Consider the following 12669-nt stretch of genomic DNA (forward strand, 5'->3'; position numbering starts at 1 on the left):
ATAAATAGCTCCCAAAATAAAGCAAAACTCTAATGGTACATAGTTTGTGGTGTTGTGCTATACACAGATATACGCTGTAAATCTGCTTTAAAATCTTTAAATAGAGCTGGTTGCTTGTTTCCCTCGCAAGATCTGGCAACACTGGGCTGTATGTCGTGAGTCTGAGAGATAGTGGAAGAGTTGTCTCTAACCGTTTTTGAACTTTTCTTTCATGTATTGTTTTTCAAATAATCTTTATTTGCACTGATTCTATATCTTCATTTTGGTTTGTTAGCGCTTACAACACTGTTTGCGGGGATGGCGTGTTTGCCATGGGAATGGGATTCAGATTCAACTTAATCTATCAATTCCAGTTGAGACAGTTCTCCTGGCTGTTGGTGATTTTGTTGGCCACATCAATTTAGTGCTTCAAGAATGAATAATAGAGTGGTGATATTTTTGAAAGAGGAGTGTTTTGTGACTCAGCTGATTGTTAGAGGGGTGACAATAGATGGAGAGTACCTGCAGGTTCATCCCTAACGACTTGTTGGAGGAAGAGCAGCAGTGTTGGGAAGCCTGCCAATGATTTCAAAACTCTGGGTTTGGGATGTAAACATGAGAAACAGAAACATGTTATATCGTTTAGGAGGCATGTGTTTATGTTCCTACTCTGTAAAACATTTTGAGACATATTTAGTTGTCTACTATCTCCTACTCTCCAAGTGAAATAAATTTAGTGAATTTTGGATTTTGAACCTAAATGTGAGTTTGTGAAAGATAAACTTATAGTAGTAAATTGTGTTAGCTTTTTATCAATTTTGTCAAACCGCCAATAGTTAAATAAATAAGTGCTAACCTCAAAAGGTTAGCATTTAAAAAAAATTGAAAGAAGAAAAAGACAGGAACTCTTTCCCAGAGTGCTTAGTGGCATGTTTTTGTATACCGTGTTGCATCGTGAGTGAGATGGAAGTATGTTGCATTGATATGAGCCCTGCGTGTTATTAAGGCAAATGCTTATTTTAGTGCTACTGACAGTTTGAAAAGCTTCAGGATAATGTTCTATTCACATTAAATGTTTTTGAGCAGAATTCATTTTGATGTTAATAAAATTCATTATCAAATCAGAAAATTTGCTCATGCAATTTGAAACAAGAATTTAAGTTATTCTATAGTAAAATAAGTAGTTATATTAACTTGATAATGTAAAATAGAGAAATGTGTGCTCTTTAATTAGATGAGGGGAGACTGATTTTTCTTGCATATTGTGAAATAATTATTTGGTTTAAATTGCAGCATTAAGCCAAACTCACAATTCAAGATTAATTAACTTAAAAGCAATGTTTAGAGACAGTGTAATCCGGGAGAGACTCAGAGTAGAGCCGCTGCTCCTTCACATCGACAATCGAGCCAGTTGAGGTGGCTCGGGCATCTGGTCAGGACGCCTCCTGGACGCCTCCCTGGTGAGGTGTTCTGGGCACGTCCCACCAGGAAGAGGCCCCGGGGAAGACCCAGGGACACAGGGACTATGTTTCTCGGCTGGCCTGGGTACGCCTTGGGATTTCCCCGGAACAAGCTGGAATAAGTGGCTGGGGAGAGGGAAGTCTGGGCCTCCCTTCTGAGGCTGCTACCCCTGCGACCCGAACCCAGATAAAGCGGGAAAAAAATGGATAGATGGATTGACAATGTTTAGACAACTTTCCTCTTGTTTTTAAATCAACTTCATGAATTTTAATTTCAGAGTTAAAACCAAAACAGTTTTCTTGTTGACTTAAACTGCATTTTCAAGGCAGCAGGTGGACTTTCATTTTCAACTTAAACAACCCTCAGATGTTTTACAGTGTAAAATCTGCCACACAGAAGCTGGAAGTACTGTATCTTTCAGACTTAAATATGAAGAAGGATACTATGTGGCTCCTATATGGTTCCATCTTCCACCCTCCATTTTGCTGTTAGAATCCTAAAAAAGACCAGTGCTTGTGGTGATGAAGTCTTTGTAGAAAGAAGGATCCAGAGAAGCAAAGGTAGGAAGTTAAGACACTGGAGGTGGAGAGCTGGAAGGAGCAGCAGGAAATGTAGAGGGGGATGAAGGCACAGCTAAAGCTGCCTGACTGTGTGTTTGGGATGTAAACACGACAAATTGAAATATGTTCAATCTTTTAGGAGGGATGTGTTTATGTTCCTAAACACTGAAGCTGGGAGTGTCTTTCAAAAACCCAAAATGGTCACAGAAATAACTTGAATGTGACAAAGGTGATAATGAATAAAAAAAACTATGAATATGAAATAAAAGTCTGACATTGCTTTTCAAACATGCTTCAATAGAATTATTTTAAAAAAATAAACTCAGGCCTGGACATGGAAGTCATTTGCCTCTGATTCTGTTGGCTTATAGCAACAGAAGCATATCTTATCTTTGGCTACATTTGCACAATAATAAAAGTTCCAGCCGTTAAATAGATAAAATATTCAGGTCAAATATTAATAATGACTTGACACAAATTAGTCAAGTCATGGCTGATTCCTGTCATGAAAATAAGAGTTGATTAATCCTGGACAATCATCTCTGAACTGCAGCTATCCAAGTGTGTTTAATAAAACTAAAATTATCGATTTATAGTTGTTTTTTTCCCATCCTCAGAAAAGAAGCAAGAGAAATGTTATATATAGTGCTCTGAACTAATACTTGTTAGTTTTTTCTGTTTTCATGTTAGTTTTTTGTTTTAAGAAAATTGTTTGCAGATGAGTTTAAGAGTATCTGATCAAAAGATTCTAAATGCAAATGAAAGTAACTTTTGTGAAAATCTTTGAAAACCATGAAACACTTCTTCCACTTTAAAGCTCTGCACTGCTTTGTGTTGGTCTGCCACATAAAATCACAAAAAAATAAAAAATATATATTAAATTGTGAGGTTATAACACTGTGAAGGTACAAGTTAAACCTGATATAGGGCTTTTTGCTATCAGTATTGAGATATTGAAAGCTAACATGGCTAGCACACCAGACACACTGCTGCTATGTGCAGATTTATCCTCCACTTCTACCGACTCACACCTGGAAAAAAGGAAGTGACACTCACAAAATTTTATTCCTGGATTTTTTTGAGTGCCTTTGTTATGATTCAGCACATTGCACTTCTGGAAAAACTTACCAGAATGAGAGTGGACGCCTGCCAGGATGAATAACATCATGTCTGATCCAAGACCAGTTCTGATAGGAGGGGAGGAGGTCTGCGTGTGCAGACCTATAAATATCTTGGTATGTGGCTGGACAACAAGCTTGAGTGGACAATTATGGAATAAAAACAGTCTCAAAATACCTGTGCATGTGTAATACTGGATTTGCAATCTGTCTAAGCATCTTTATGTGTAACTTTGGATAGTTGTATCTTTGGAACATGATGTGTAAACCGTAAAAAGAAAATTTGTGAGTAACTCTGGGTTCTTGTAAATATATGTTCAAATGCATATACAAATACTAAGAAAATATGAATATAAAATAAAAGTACCCACACACAATTACAATTTCTACAAATGTTAAATTTCTACACACAAACCTTTTAATTACAATCTCACTAATCTGATAATACCTACAAATGTTAAATAAGTACACACGAGTCACCTGATACACACAGACAGAAATGCATTGCACAGATCTGGTTATGAGTGCACAAGACGCTCAGTCTTGGTTTTTGGTTTGACTACCTGTTTATCGAGCCAGCGAGCCATTTCGCCACCTTTTGGTCATTTTATTAACCACGTAGGCGCCTAGGCGCAAATTCAAACTGGAAGACTCTCTAGCCTCACCTGCATCATCCAATCGGCGCATCCCGCTCATCACCGCCAACCTATCAATGCTGGACCAAGCCACGTCACGGCCAATCACAGTTGATAAGGACCGCCATCCATGGCATCTTCCGATTTCCAGCTGCGCTCAACCCTCCTCCACCCCTTCTCCACCTCCACTCTCCCGGCTCTCCAGGCACACATCATCCACCGACCTCCTCCACCAGTGTCGGGCCCCGGGGGATGACATTCCTAACCTACATCGGGAATGCTCATCCGAGCTTATTGCAATTCACAGCTCGATGTCCTCAGCCGGGGCCCGAGCGCCAAAGAACTTTAATATATGTATGTCAATAAACCCTTTTAATCGCTGTCTTTCTCTGTCTGAGTCTCTCAAGATTGAAATCTCATCTGTACCGCTCAAAAATGCACAATATGTCTATAAACAATTTTGGAGTATCTTAAAAAGTACTGAAATATTCAATTTTCCAACAAATTAACGTCTTTATCACTTTGGCACAAGCGCAGTGACAAACTTTCAGAGGATGAAAACACTAGACTGAGCAAAAATCATGACCCAGCTTTCCAACAGCATTTAAATGCACCACTTATGCACAAATCTGAAGCTGTTGGAGGGTGACATGAGTCTCAAAAATACTCATGCACTCGTAACCGGATCTGTGCGTAAATGCAGTTTTGTCTGTGTGTATCAGGCGATTTATGCATAGTTATTTAACATTTGTCGGCATAGAAGAAGGTTTGAATTCGTATTTATCAGATTTGTAAGGTTGTAGTTAAAAAAGTACCCGGAGAAATTTTCTTTTTACGGTTTACAAATCCAGTATTACACACGTACAGGTATTTTGAGGCTGTTTTCACTCCATATACAATCAACACTAAACAGCTCTATAAAAGCGGATATATACGTATATATAAAATACTAACTGACCTAGAGTGTCTATGATGTTTTACTTGTGATATTAATTTTGGCTTTTTGGACAAAATACAAAAATAATTTTAATGTCAAAATAAAATCTGATTTCCACAAAATAATGTCAATTACTTTAAAATATTTAACATAAAATAAGTAAGTAGACGGCTTTGGCTGGAATCAGTGTGGATGGCTCTACAGTGTCTAAAGTCTACATACTCTCTGCAGTCATGTGATTTCCATTCCACTCATTGCAAGAATACTAGCACCAATACTAGCATCAATCAGTTTTATGGACCTCTGTTGAATTAAGTCAGAGGAAGTCCACACACTTTAAAGGGTGTCAATATTTGTGCTGAAGTTTGTGTTCAGGTTTCTATTTTGATTGTCATTGTTTTGTAGAAATCAGTTTCACGTTGCCATTAAAGGATTTTTTGTGAAAATTAGCTTTTGTCAAAAAAGCAAATTTGTAAAAACTTGATTGTGAAAACAATTAAAGGGTTAAATATGCAAAGGGCTGAATACTTTTTATGCAAAAATGTATTCTGAGTGTAATGTCAGACAGTATGAATAAAAATGTGTGTTGATAGAAGGCTTCTTCAGGTTTTTAGGACATATATTTAACAGTTTCCCTATTGCAGTATTTCCAGGATGTGTGTGAAATGTGTGTTTGTCTGCAGTCCAACAGTCTGCACAACTTTACAGTGCTGTCTCAAAAGCTCCTGACAGGAAAAGAAGACACTTACAAGTAGATCACTGAAGCACATTTATTGTCTTCATTTGGTTTTGCACAGAAACACATGAAAACGACTGAACAGAAGCAGGAACAACACAGGCATGTAATGCAAAAATGTTTCTGCTGCTGTCAACTGAAACCTCCATGTCATCAAAAACAACAATTTAGATATCAGTGCAGACAGCTGTTTATTAAGCAGTTATCAAGTGAAACCACTGCATTTTCATGGCAACAATCACATAAGTAATTTCCATAAGAATAAAACCAGAGAAAATCTATCAGCTGGTTTTGTCATAAATCAGGGATCTGTTTGGAAGAGCAGTAGCTGAGCTGTTAATTTAGCTGAGAAAGTATTTGATTAATTAAACAGCATATTCCTCTGTATTAATTCACCAACACATATAGTAGATGCATATAAAAAAAAGCTCTGCAGCTGCTGGTCTCTAAGAGCAAACAATAAATGAAAAGGTTAAAATTCATAATGGTTTTAGTATTGTAAGCTGTTTATGATAACATTATAAAAATGAGGCCTAAAATACATTTCCATGTATCTCTTCTCTGTGTCTGACATTCCATCTCATCAGAGAGTAGACTAACAACAAACCATTGCTCCATCACAGCACCTTCATTTGTCTGGTGCAACAGAAACCTTCAATCCACTAAACGCCTGTTGCAGATACCGTCCTCAGAAATGTGTGGTATTTGCTGTATGTCAGGTACACTGTTCTTCATGTAAACACAGAAAACTTGGAAAACAAGAAGTCTTCTGGCACACATCTACTTCCACTTCAGTCCAGTTCCAAAATACTCTATTTTTAAATGGAGCCAAACATCCTCTTCAGAGAGGAAGTCCACATTACTTATTACCTGCCCTGACAAGGTTGATGGGCATGTTTCTCTAAGTACTATGGAATTCTAACTAATTCTACATTGACAGATCAGGGAGGTGTAAGGATAAACTTAAAATAGCCTTTCAATTTGAAAGACTTGGCTAAACGTCATTCTACAATGGGGTAGCTGGCAATAGTTAGTTACTAAAATATTGAAGAACCCCTTACCAGACTAAAACACAGTTCAAAATTCAGCAAACTCTTCATTGCGAAAAGCCTGAAAACGATTGAATTCCAGGTTTTCCCCAAAATTACTAGTTTTTGTGATTATCCCAAATTATCCTGCCTTATGAGTTTCTACAATTGAATGTTATAGATGTGTCATGTTTCACACTATTCCAGACAGTAGTATGTAATGTGCTGTACTAAATGAAAGAGGCTTTTTGTAATATAGCCCTGCTCTGGTCACAGACTCAAGACATTTGGCATTAAAAAAAACAACAACAGAAGCAAGTTCCAATGGAGACAAAAATTAATTCATGGGAATTTTAAAGAAAAGACAGAGACCAGAGGCTTGGAAGTGGAAGAATGTGTAAAATGTAGAAAAGGTTTCCAGCAAAAGTTGTTTTTTTTAATAATGGAGAGAAACCATGAGCTTTTGTGTCAGAAGACAAAAAGAAACCTTTCCGTGAATGCGAGAAGGATTTTAAATGCAGAGCAGTGCTCTACATTCAGCTTGAGTTAGATTAAAAGCCTTTACAAAAATTAATTCTTGAAAATATCAATGTATTACGACAAAAATCAACAAGAAAGACCTTGGACCTCCAAAGGTCCAACGATCTTTTGGATCTTTGGCAGTTTTATGGTTGATTGTAGAATATAGATTAAATACAAAATTTACAGAATGTTGACAGGTTGACCTATAACAGGGTTTCTAACAAAATGTTGGAAGGTTTGCAACAGGTTTCTGAAGGGAAATGACAAATCGTAGGTTCTAGTGTAATAAAAGCTATCTGTCAGGAGCATCATATACTTTTGAGACATTGAGAGGAAAAACTATAATCAGTGTTTGTAACACTCCATATTTAGGAAACTACACATCTGTGCTGGGGCCTAGAGTCAGACTGGGAGACGTTGACACTGGAGGCTGTGTTTACCAACAGGGACTGGGTTCTCACTGTGTCCAGAGCTTCTGACAAAGCTTCAGATGAACTTGCTTCTGCAGTGTCAGTTGAGGTCTCAATATCCTGAAGAAACATGTATAGGATCAGACGATCTGTCAAAATACACCCAAAAAATCTTCTGATACGTTGTTTATTATTAGGATTTTGTGGCCAGGTGTTAAGAGTTAAATTTATGCTAGCTTATTATTCTATTTATTAGCTCATTAGAGATGCACTGACAGAAGATTTCAGGCTGATTTCTAACTTCTAGTTTTTGTAAAATGTTCTATCAGTTTTAGATTTAAATTATGATTTAAAATATATATTTCTAGGCTTTCTGATGTGAGTAAACATTAAATAGGCCAAAGTAATACCACACCATGTGTGTGAGAGATTGAGAGTCTTTGTAGAACAAAGTTTTACAATATAGTAATTATGTTGTAGTGGCTAATGCTTATACTGTATAAGCATTATCAGCACAGTTAGCATAGCTCATTGTGTATTCCACACAAAATGTAAACAGTTCCCTTAACAAAACAGTTCTAACAAAAACCCACAGAGACATACAGTACCTCTCAGATCTGTTCACTTGTATGTCTGAAATAAAGCTAGAAATATTCCAAACATGTGAGCATTCAAAAATCAAGCTAGCACTGAAGAGTGGCATGGAACTCTGCAGCAAGGGCTTAGAATGCTATTCATCAACTAAGTGTCAAAAAATTCCTACAAGGTGAAACACAATAGTGGAATGTGCCACTATCTGGTTTGGTTCTATTTTCAAGTAGAATTGTCGCTCAAGAATTGAAGGCTAAAGGTTCTTTCTCTGTGCGCTACAGTGTGCCTCTTCCAGACTGGGTTGCTATTAATGATTTCATTCAAATGTTCACACCACAAAGGTTGTGTGCCGTCTTTTAAACCATGTGACAGACTCATAAATAGAACTTTCAAGATAACAGTTGTGTGTTTAAATATTATTTTAGCAATTAAATGAAAGCAGTATAGTGGCAAATTACATCAATGTGAAAAGATGTTCAATAGTATTTGATTTCAAGAAATACCCAGCGAATCCAGCGAAACTATGTATGCATATTTTAACAGTTCATTAATGAGTAGTTTTGTCTATGCATTCTGCCACAAATGGCCCTTTAAGGACATCTACATACGATGTGAAATAAAAATGAGTTTAAACAGTTCAGTCAGTTGGCTTCACAAACTATCTGTAATGGCAACATCACACACTCGAGCAACACCAGTTCATGTATTTGCAAATCAGCTTAAAGGGGTTTCCTGCCGAGTCTGTCTCTTCACCTATGTCTTAAGGGCACTTGTAACAGGGCAGAAAGTCTGTCAACAATGACAGAAATTAAAAGCTCAAACCATAGCAAATTTTCAGCCTTCATAGTCCAGTAGTGGACTGGTCTAAACTGATCAAGCTGAACTCTGAATTCTCGGTGCATCTCAATTTATTGTAGTCATGTTGTAAACATAATCGGTCAGTTTTGATGACCGCATGTATCCTGTTGAAACCAGTCAGAAGGACAAAGAATGTTCTAGTGTTACCTTTCCATCCTCTGCAGTCTGATCAGCACCTAGGCCAGTCACCGCTTCCTTCTCCTCTGAGACAACAAGCTCTGCTTCCTAACACCAAGAAAAAAAAAAAAAAGGTTTCACCATAACTTCATCGAATGCCAGTTGAACAAATTACAATCCCTGTCTGACAGTGCCATCTAGTGGAAGAAAAAAGAACTGATGCATGTGCAGCATGCATCACACAATGCAACTGAAAACAGCAGCGACAGAAGAGATGTACAAGCAATGAATGAAGGAATTAATGTCAGTGCAGATTTTGGAACAGGTTAAGGAGGTGAAAGTAACAAAGAGAGCAAAGAAACCCAGAACAGAGTTTAATCATGCAGCTTTCAGAGGAAGGATGGTTGGGAGTATTGTGTGAGCTCTCATCTGTTTGTCAAGTTTGTTTTCACTCACTTCTTAATTATTTTTCCTAAACATACAGCCTTGTCTATGCTACGTCTAGCCCATATTCAATGTGGCAGCTGACCTTCAGTTGACAAAGAACACCAACGTGAGAAGAAGTTAACCAAAGAGTTCAGTAGTACAGAGAAATAGTGTGAGAGTTTCAACTGTAGCCCTCAATCTCCTTTACCTCAGGTGAAACTCCTAGGAAAGATTCCCAGAGCCACCAAAATACACTTCCTCCATCGTCCTCCATGATCAGCTCCTCACTGCCTTTATTCTCTGTAGTTTCTTCAACAGGGAGCTCACCATGCTGCTGACATGGAGACATGCTCTTATGAAGAGTCAGACAGAAGGGGGGGCTTCGGGTCAAAAGCAAACCAGGAAAACTGAGCTACTAATGCCATAGGAGATGAACAGTTTCCTAAATGAACAGCTGCAATGATTTTTTATCTGTATCTCACAATCATTTTTTTTTCTCTTCCCTCTCCTTTCAATTACAAACTTTGATGCATTTGTTGGAATTTTATGTGACAAAATCAACACTAAGCGGTAAAGAATTCTGAAGTAAAAATTCCTACATGGTTTTCAAAAACCTTGACAAAGAAAAATCTGGAAAGTATGAGTTACACTTGGATTCAGTGCGTAATTTGATGACCTGAAATAACAGCTAGTGCAACAAACTTTCTTCAGGACCCAGCTAATCAGTAAACATTCCAGCTATGTGTTTTTCCAAGAAAATCTCTGAAGTATGTACAAGAACATTAGAGAACAAATATCATCATGAAGACCAAGGAACACAGCAGGTTACAGAGGGACTTGTGGAGACATTTAAAGTAGGGTTAGGTTCTAAATCAATTTCCCAGGCTTTTAATAAAGCTCTGAGCAGTTCATCATCTGGGCCCTCATTTAAAATATGCATATGCACAAGAAATGTGCAGCGCCATATTTTATGCACAAGTCGACATATATAAAATTAGAGTGCCATGAAAATCTGCGTAAATGTACACTTTATACCTGTCATGAAAATTGCAAACTTTTTTTGTTGACAATAAAAAACTAGAAAACCCCTAAAGTTACCTAAATACACTGAAATCTGACTCAATTCAGTGTTATTTAACCCAAGAAGCATCAAACCCAGGGGTCGCACTAACAAAATATTTTCCCATATTTTACCTTTTTTTTTTTAAAAAAAGACGGACAAATTTGAAACCTGTCCTTCATTTGGATAAGTTTAAATTCACACCTTTGACTGGTACACATGGGCAGACATTACGCAAAGTTTTTGCGCAAAGAGTTCATCGCAGAGGTAACTAAAATCAATCAATAAAAAATATCATCTCATGGACACTGAACTAAATGCGTCTGCCTGACCGGGAGCTGACAGCATGTTGAAGAGTTATAGACAGGAAGCTTTGGAGCGCATCTGATTCAGAAGTGCATTCAAAACTGTTGGTTGAAATGGCGCCACTAACTCCAGTCTCCAATACATGATAAAGAACATAAAAAATTAAAGAGAATGCAATGCTGTTTCCATTTATAGTCTAAACAGAGGAGCCGGCCGGCAGTTTAGCTTGAGGAAATAAATAAAGGCTCAGAAGTTAATTAGAATGTAATGCGCAGCACAAATAATGAGGATAATTTCATACATGAATTATGATCCTTTGTGTCAGGAGTTTTTTTCCAATTTTTGGGGGATTTTCTTAAGGCATAAAAAAGTAGGAAATATTTTTTGTAAAAAACAATTTTTTTCTTCTTTTTTTAGGTATCAATTGCAATTTTCTTCAAATACACAGTTGTTATTTGTAAAATACATCAGTAGTATTGTTCTTTAGGGTTATCTGATGTCACAATATTTTGTTTTACCTGCAAGAGTCGTCTATAGTAGAGGGAGGGACCGGGTTAGTTGGCATGCTTTTTTTGTCTGTCTGCTATATTGGATTTAACAAAAATAATTTCTTGCATTTGCAGATGATGGCCTGTAGTTGATAGTGTATTTTATGATGCATTAGTGTCCACTTCAGTGGTCTCTGTGCATATATAACATAAAAATCCACAAGAAGCACAAGAAAGGTATGTTTATATGTTTTTGTATCATTTTTTGTCGTTATTGTACTCATGACATTTAAGTTTATGTTGTATTTTAGTTTGACAGTGGTGTCAGTGGAACAAACGTGGAGTTGTACCAAGAGCAACTATAAAGATTTGCATTAAAGCTGACTTCACACCCCTAGTTCAATGAACTCTTTATTGCTGTTAAGAAGAGGTGGAAGTGATATGGAGGTTTGACAAAATTTATAATAAATGTTAACACAACTTACTACTGTAGGTTTATCTTTCACAAACTCACATTTAGGTTCAAAATCTAAAGCGCGCTAAATTTATTTTTGACTTAAAGAATAAGAGATAGTAGACACAACTGAATGCAGCTCAAATGTTTTACAGTGTACCTGCTGAAAGGACATGTTTGGGGTTAAGATATGTTTTTATTTTTCATTGGTTATAGAAACCAGAGTTAAATCAATCAGTAAAAAAGCTGAATAAAATACTGACTAATGTAGAATTTCAGGTTTGGTTTAAGATCCTAAAATTGATAACTCTTCCTTAGAGACACAAGTTTGTTGCACCTCTGGTAAATAACTATAACACACAAAAAAATCTTTTTTTATTGCTGTAGCATAATTGTAAAGATCCGACCGTTAGTTCTCTTCAAATTAAAGATAGTGACTCAAGTTTCAGACTCAAGTCACTCTTCAGTCACAAAAACACAGACTTGGTGTGGACCTGCACTGTAGAAACTGGAGCATTGACTCAGAGTTCTGGTCTGAGATTCATGTCTCATTAATGATCTTTATCAGATATCATGAGGTATGAAAATAGACGGAAGCTCTGACTGATCGTGTTTTTTCTCCTGTGAAAGTGTGCACTTGATGAATTAACCAGAGATGTAGCTGTAGCTTAAAAATTTACCAAAAATTCTGAACAAATTGCATTTACCTCCCCTATTTTGTCATTGCTAAATGTGTCTGTATTACAAAGACACTTGATTACCAAAGCAAAAACGCTTACTGTTTTGTTTATTCAGATATTTTTTCCCCATTTACTCTCTAGATGTTTAAAATTTGTGAAAACGTCTTGGTCGTTAGAGACTTGACTTGGCGTGGGGCAAACAACTTGAGTATCAGTCTGGATCTGGGGCCTCATGTATAAAATGTGCGTATGCACAAAAAATGTGCTGCGCCATATTTTTTATTTTTTTTTACCCCCTCCAGG

The 12669-nt window shown here is 36.9% G+C and overlaps 1 protein-coding gene across 3 annotated transcripts in view; it reads right to left on the reverse strand.

Annotated features, from left to right (window-relative positions):
- Positions 1–5446: 5446 nt before the first annotated feature.
- The window catches only part of LOC102219109, a 314558-nt gene continuing 307335 nt past the window's right edge, over positions 5447–12669 (reverse strand). For all 3 annotated transcript variants that reach the window (XM_023352126.1, XM_023352127.1, XM_023352128.1), the window contains 3 exons: positions 9587–9712; positions 8983–9060; positions 5447–7506 (listed from right to left, as the gene is read on the reverse strand). In XM_023352126.1, coding sequence (XP_023207894.1) covers positions 7345–7506; positions 8983–9060; positions 9587–9712 — 366 coding nt within the window. In that variant the 3' untranslated portion in view covers positions 5447–7344. The remainder of the gene's footprint in view (positions 7507–8982; positions 9061–9586; positions 9713–12669) is intronic.

Source organism: Xiphophorus maculatus, chromosome 19 (assembly GCF_002775205.1).
Source record: "Xiphophorus maculatus strain JP 163 A chromosome 19, X_maculatus-5.0-male, whole genome shotgun sequence".
Lineage (NCBI taxonomy): Eukaryota > Metazoa > Chordata > Actinopteri > Cyprinodontiformes > Poeciliidae > Xiphophorus > Xiphophorus maculatus.